The sequence below is a fragment of the Sinocyclocheilus grahami genome, unplaced genomic scaffold, assembly GCF_001515645.1.
Source record: "Sinocyclocheilus grahami isolate Dianchi unplaced genomic scaffold, SAMN03320097.WGS_v1.1 scaffold955.1, whole genome shotgun sequence".
In the NCBI taxonomy this organism is placed as follows: Eukaryota; Metazoa; Chordata; class Actinopteri; order Cypriniformes; family Cyprinidae; genus Sinocyclocheilus; species Sinocyclocheilus grahami.
In genome coordinates, this window is record NW_015506134.1 from 546307 (window position 1) to 552866 (window position 6560).

The following is a 6560-nucleotide window of genomic DNA, read 5'->3' on the forward strand; positions in this document are numbered from 1 at the left end:
TCTTTGTTTTGTATGCGTTTTAAAAAAAAAAAAAAAAAAAAAAAAAAAAAAAATATATATATATATATATAATAGCTAATTTTATTATTATTATTAAAAATATATAACTTTTCATTATTGCACAGTAATGTTACTGCAATTAACAGAACAACCTCATAGTGTATCTGTTTTTTCTCATGAGGTCACCTTTTTATGTTCACCCTAAATATTAAAGGGGTCATATGATGCGATTTCAAGTTTTCCTTTCTCTTTGCAGTTACAAGCTGTTCGTGAATAGATAAGATCCCTAAAGTCTCAAAGACTAAAGTCTCAAACCCAAAGAGACATTCTTTTTAAAAGTTAAGACTAGTCCACGCCCTCCTAAAACGCCTAGTTTAAACACGCCCCCACATGTCTACGTCACGATGTGGGAAGATATGCATAACACCGCCTAAATGTATAAATTTTTCACCGCCTAAATTTGCATAAATGTTCATGCAAAGAAAGAAGGTGTAACTTTGATTATCGCTGTAGTATTGTTTCCGCCGCCGCCATGTCGTGAAGACGCTGTGTGTTTCGTTGTGAAAGCGAAACTACTTTTTTGGTCTTCCAAAAGAGGACACAACTAGAAATCAGTGGTTAAGTAGTATTTACAACACTGTTCCAGAACAGTTCAAACCAAATATTCAAATGTGTGCAACGTATTTTACGGAGGACGAGGACGAGGACGAGGACGAGGACGAGGACAAGGGTTTCCTGGGAGAGTAGCTCTGGTGAATTCAGTTCCCGTTTCCCCACAGTCTATGATGCTGACTCACAGCCTGAAGGTATGTTTTCATATTTAAAGGATTTGCCACTGATGATTCAAACGTGAGTTTTGAGCAGTGTAGAGTAGCGCTTGTTGTTTGTCATTTCTCCGATCACAAATGCAGACATGGTTTTATGTTTACGCGGCGCGTTGCAACGCATTTTATAATGGGTTTTAATGTTTTTGTCACATCGCTCCAGCCAGGACAAGGCATCACAATATGGTAAGGGGCGTAACATTTCCGTCACACGCGTGAGGTATTCGGCCAATCACAACGCACTAGATAGCTGGCCAATCAGAGCACACCTCGCTTTTTAGACCGATTTGCTTTGTACAAATCGACACGTTTCAGAAAGGCGGGGCATAGAGGAGAAACAATTATGTACAGTATGTGGAAAATAATGTGTTTTTTTAACCGAAAAACCGCATAAACACATTTCATTACACCAAATACACCAAATAATTTATTTTTAGCAACATCATATGACCCCTTTAAAGTGGCCACTTTCCCATGCTCGCAAACTGCAGACTTTCTCATCAATTTTTTTCATCACATACTTTTATGTCATTATGAAGAGATCATTCCTCTAGAGACAAGTTATTAAAGTTGTCAAATTTAATGTCTCAATAAAAGTTAATATCTTACCAAAATCACTGGCGCAGTAGTGCTCCATTATGGTGTCGGCTTTCAACTCATTGTCACAGGGTGGACACACTTTTGAAACTGCAGGGTAAAGAGAGGGCAAGTTAGTGTCTAGAACATTTAGCCAAAACATTTAGCTATTTAAAGAATACTGCAAGACTTATTTTTTTTGGGAAATCTAAAAATGTTGCATGCTTCAGGTAGTAACATCAAAAATAACTGTCATATATAATTTATTTATCAAATATCATTTACCTGTATGATTAATTCAACCTGACTACATGTATTTTTGTCTAACAAACCAATAGTCCCGCCCCCAAACTTGTGCAATTGGTTGATTCAGTGTTGCTGTTTCAGACTGGTTGGGATAGAGCCAGTTTTTTCTGTGTTTACACTTTTGGGAAATCAACCTAAGAATTGCTTGTAGTTGTTATGTGAGGTCAGTAGTAATGATACATGAGTTCAGTGAAAGATGAAGTGAACTCAGTGAAGCCTATCTTCAGTTAACCACAGGAGACACACACAAACAAACAAAACATATTTACTAAAATTATGTGATTATGTTGATTCTGAAACTCCAATGAGGGTTTGGTTTCGTGCAGTTTCATTGCAGTGCTGGTCTCATGTGGGGGCAGCAGGCCAGTGCTAATGAAGCTTAATCCACAGCGTTTGAAGCCATGAGAGGGAGAGGTTTGGCAGCTGCTAGTTTTATTTGCTCACAGAAGAAGGGGAGTTATAAAACAAGATTAAGACTTTCAGTGGTTCATCACTGTAAAATTATATCCCTACATATCTGTAGTGTCTTTAGTGTATGTCCAGTTCGACTGCACATCACTGGACCTGAGAAAATATTTTTGGCCTCTACATCTCAGGATATTATAGAAACCAGAATATTTCACACTCATTGCAGGCGTACGAAGACAAATTCAGGGGTAAACTTTTAATAGGTCACTGTTAAAACATACTTCTCAGCAGTGTAGCGTCTCGACCAATCTGACACACTAATTTTAATTTGATTTAACAAATCAATTATTCATTAGGTTAACAAATCGTCACAGTCCCCTCACTCAATAAACTGGATGCCAGGATGTCTGCTGAACACCAGGCCCTCTGGTCACCATGACAACTAATCATGATATCACTGGTTTTATGACCCCCCAGGAATGTGAGAAGGATAGCCCACTCTTGTCCCAAGGAAAAGCAGAGTAGAAATGGACTGTGTTCTAGTTAATTCATAGAAAAAACGTTATTTGAATGAACACACATATTTCTTCAGGCCATTGAGTATATTATTGTCATTGTGTATTTTGTCTGTGATATTCTTAGACTATTTTAGTATGCTTGTGAGGGGACCCATTCCTGATCATCCCTTTTCACTATATGTAATCTTACCTTGCAGTTTGACAGTGAAAATGTTCACTGGAACATGCAAACAGCTGTACGTGACCTTCTTGGAGATGATAGTTATTTGCTGATCTTATTTTTAACCGTAGAGCCATCACACACAGCGAGTGAAGCTACAGATGTTTATTGTGCCGCCTACTGGGGTATTAATTTTCTGTTCAGTGGACTTTAATATTACTGTATAACACACACACATACTTAGATATGGGCGAATTTCACATTTATCAGTACAAAAAAAATTGTTAATGAGTATTTTGCATTGTTTTCCAGTGATAATATATATAAGACACAATTAATTTATGTGAGAAGCAAATTTGGGAATTTTCTTATACCCCATTGGCAAATAGTTTTTCTTGATTTAGGCACAACCCACACTAAATTGGTATAACAATCACATAATGGCCAACACTTTTCTTATATTAATAAAATTAAACTTGATAATAACCTAATAACTTTTATCTTCATCATGTTGCTTTGCATGGATGTTTTAAACTTTTAATGGATGATTATTTTTACTGGAAAACCAGGGAGATTTTAGGGTCAGTGAGATTTTTTCTTTTTTTTCTTTAAAGAATCAAATGCTTTTATTCATGCAGAATGTATTCAATTGTTGAACTTTTGAACTTTCTGTTCATTTAAAAAAGGTGGTTTCCACAAAAAAGTAAAGCAGCAAATCAGCATATTATTAGGATTTCGGAAAGGATCATGTGACACTGAAGACTGGAGTTTGGAGGTTTTTGAGTTATTTAATTTAAATTGTAATCATACTTAATACTTCACAATATTACAGTTTTTTTCTGTATTCTTGATCAAATATTTACCTCCATCTCTTTTTTTACAACTGGTAATGGTTCTTTTGATATTGTTATTTGTTTTCTATGGGATTTAATTATTTTTGTCATTTTTGCAAGTGAAGTACCGGGTGTATTTTCCAGTTGTGAAAGCTTCCGGCCTTCTATCACATTGTTGATCCACTTAACTGAGTATTTAGGAAGAATGCAGAATGTGGCTTGTGAAGATTTGGAAAAGTCATTCATTTGTTCAGCTAAAAATACAGAAAGTTGTATTTGATCCCTGTGTGGTGGTTCTAACAGAATAAGCTGTGACCAGATTGGCTGAAGCTTGAAGTTCTTCACTGAAATCAACCACACAATGATGTGTGTTATATCTGATCTCTGAGGTGGTGAATATGATTTTTTCATTTACGTCAGAGCTGGTCCTCCCTCAAGCTCACAAAACAAAAGCATCTGGTAACAAGAACTTACATGGCTCATCTCCAGACTCCCCCTTCCAGGTTAAAAACCAAGGGTCAGAGTTTATCACCCCAGCCTCGAGCACTGCCATAGTGGTAGATAATGAGGAGAGGGGTCAAAGTTCACCAGGCTTCAGTGCACAGGTCGTAGGGAGTTGAACCTCTATGTAAGATTCAACCGTCAATTGGTCCCTGAGCAGAAATTCCCATACATTCAATATTCAGCAAGTCAGAGACGTGATGTGTGCAGTGAGTTGCGTGCACTGAGCGTGTTCTGGAGGAAACTTTGTTTCATACTCGCAGGCTGTAGCAAACTGCATACTTGAAACTAAAAAGTCTTATTTGCACTGCAGAGCGATTTATTCTGTTTTGAGGGGTGGCTCACTGGCAGGATGCCTGGTGGAAACGGAGCCAAAGCATGTGTCAGGAGACTGAGAAAGGATAATTCAGCAAACCGAGTTTCTGCAAGAAGTGCCAATTCAGAGACTGAGTGATATCAGAGCAATACTGGCTTTTTATTTTTTATCTATTCCCTAAATGTCCTGTTGAATTCCTTCTCATGTTCATTGAAACTTGTGTAAGGAATCAACAGAACTGCTTCTGAAAGAAACAATTTTAATCAGCAAGAGTGCTTTAGTAACATGCTTAACAGCTCAGTCCTAAACCGGTCTCTGCAATGTAAAACCTGTTGTCAGGTAACCTAAAAATGTAGTTCATGTGGTAACATATAACTCAAGTTTACAAACTAAAAAAAGTTTAACATAAAAGTTATATAATCTACTGTACTGATTTGTTTGATTCAGCCATATTAAATATTATTTTTGGGCAATAAACCTGACTAAACTCAATTAAATCCTTAGGGAAACAACCGATCTCATATATATATATGTATGTATTTAATTTCAGTTTTCATTTTTTATTAAATTTTTTTTCAGTTGTCATTTATTTCATTTTTTGATTTAGTGATTGGTGACAGACTTTTGTGGCCACATTTAAACAACACATTCAAGCAAGAGTCAGCGATTTTATGAAAATATATTTTAATTCAAAGGTTGAACTGTTTTCACAAGAAGGGTAATTTGGTAACACTTTACTTGAAGGGGTGTGCATAAGACTGACATGACACCTTCATAATCATGACATGACACATGTCATGAATATGAAGGAGGTTTTATGCATGTTTATGACAACTGTGATTAAGTGTCATTCGCTCAGTTATGTCATTTTTAATGCAAATATGACATTATTTGACCTAACCCTAACCCTACCTGTACCCTTACCCCTAACCATAGCCCATAACAAAGACATCTCAAACAATGTCATCTTTGCATTAAAAATTACATAACTGAGCGAATGACACTTAATGACAGTTGTCATAAACATGCATAAAAAACCTTCATATTCATGACATGTGTCATGTCTTGATTATGTAGGTGTCATGTCATGATTATGAAGGTGTCATGTCAGTCTTATGCACACCCCTTCAAGTAAAGTGTAACCGGTAATTTTCATAAATTATTGGTCAAAAGAATGGTTTGATATTTACACTACCTTTTACAGTTTTTCTGTTACAAAATAGATTTACTGGTTAAATTTGGCCAGAAAAAAAGCCTATAATGGGTGATTTAATGGCTGGTATCTGTGTAACGGGGCTGACGAGACGTGAGATGTGTGGATCCATCTGCAAGCTTTATTTAAAGAGATGTGGTATAACAGGCAGGGTCGAAGAGTGCGAGAGTCAATGTAATGGAAAGGGTGACCTCTGGTGGTGAATAAACGGAAGTCCATGGACCGAATTCGTGACAGAGCCCCCCCCAAGGAGCGGCTTCCAGACGCTCCAAACACTAAACGATCCTCATATGCGGCCTCCTTGGCCGGAACAGGACGAGCAGAGAGTTCATAGACGGCCTCCTTGGCCAGAACAGGACAGGCAGAGAGTTCATAGACGGCCTCTTTGGCCGGAACAGAACAGACAGAGAGTTAATCGATGGCCTCCTTTGCTGGAACAGGACAGGCAGAGAGTTCATCGACGGCCTCCTTGGCCGGAACAGGACAGGCAGAGAGTTCGTTGCTGGGCGCCACCACCACGCAAGGAACTGAGGCAAGTGTCGCCATCTCGGGAGGTTCTGCAGCCTGTGCCGCCACCTCCGAAGAGACTACAGTGGACACCATGGCCTCTGGGAGCTCAGCAGTGGACACCGCTACCTCGGAAGGTTCTGCAGCGTAAGCTGTAATGAATAAAAGGGTTAGAGTGAGTGGGTTTGGGGATATCAGCGGTGCGTGCAGACACCAGCGGTGCATCCCTCACACTGGATACCAGACTGGGATACCGAAGGGCTGACCTTGAGAATCTGGGTGTGACAGACGGGACGTGACATGACTCTGGATGATCAGCTGTGATGCAACGTGATTCTGGATGAATAACTGAGGCGTGATGTGCCTCTGGACGAACAGTTGAGACGTGACGAGACTCT

The 6560-nt window shown here is 38.6% G+C and overlaps 1 protein-coding gene across 1 annotated transcript in view; it reads right to left on the minus strand.

Moving 5' to 3' along the window:
* The window catches only part of LOC107564685 (secreted frizzled-related protein 5-like), a 23820-nt gene that overhangs the window by 12327 nt on the left and 4933 nt on the right, over nt 1–6560 (minus strand). The window contains exon 2 of the mRNA XM_016249818.1: nt 1434–1511. Within this exon, the coding sequence (XP_016105304.1) occupies nt 1434–1511 (78 nt within the window). The remainder of the gene's footprint in view (nt 1–1433; nt 1512–6560) is intronic.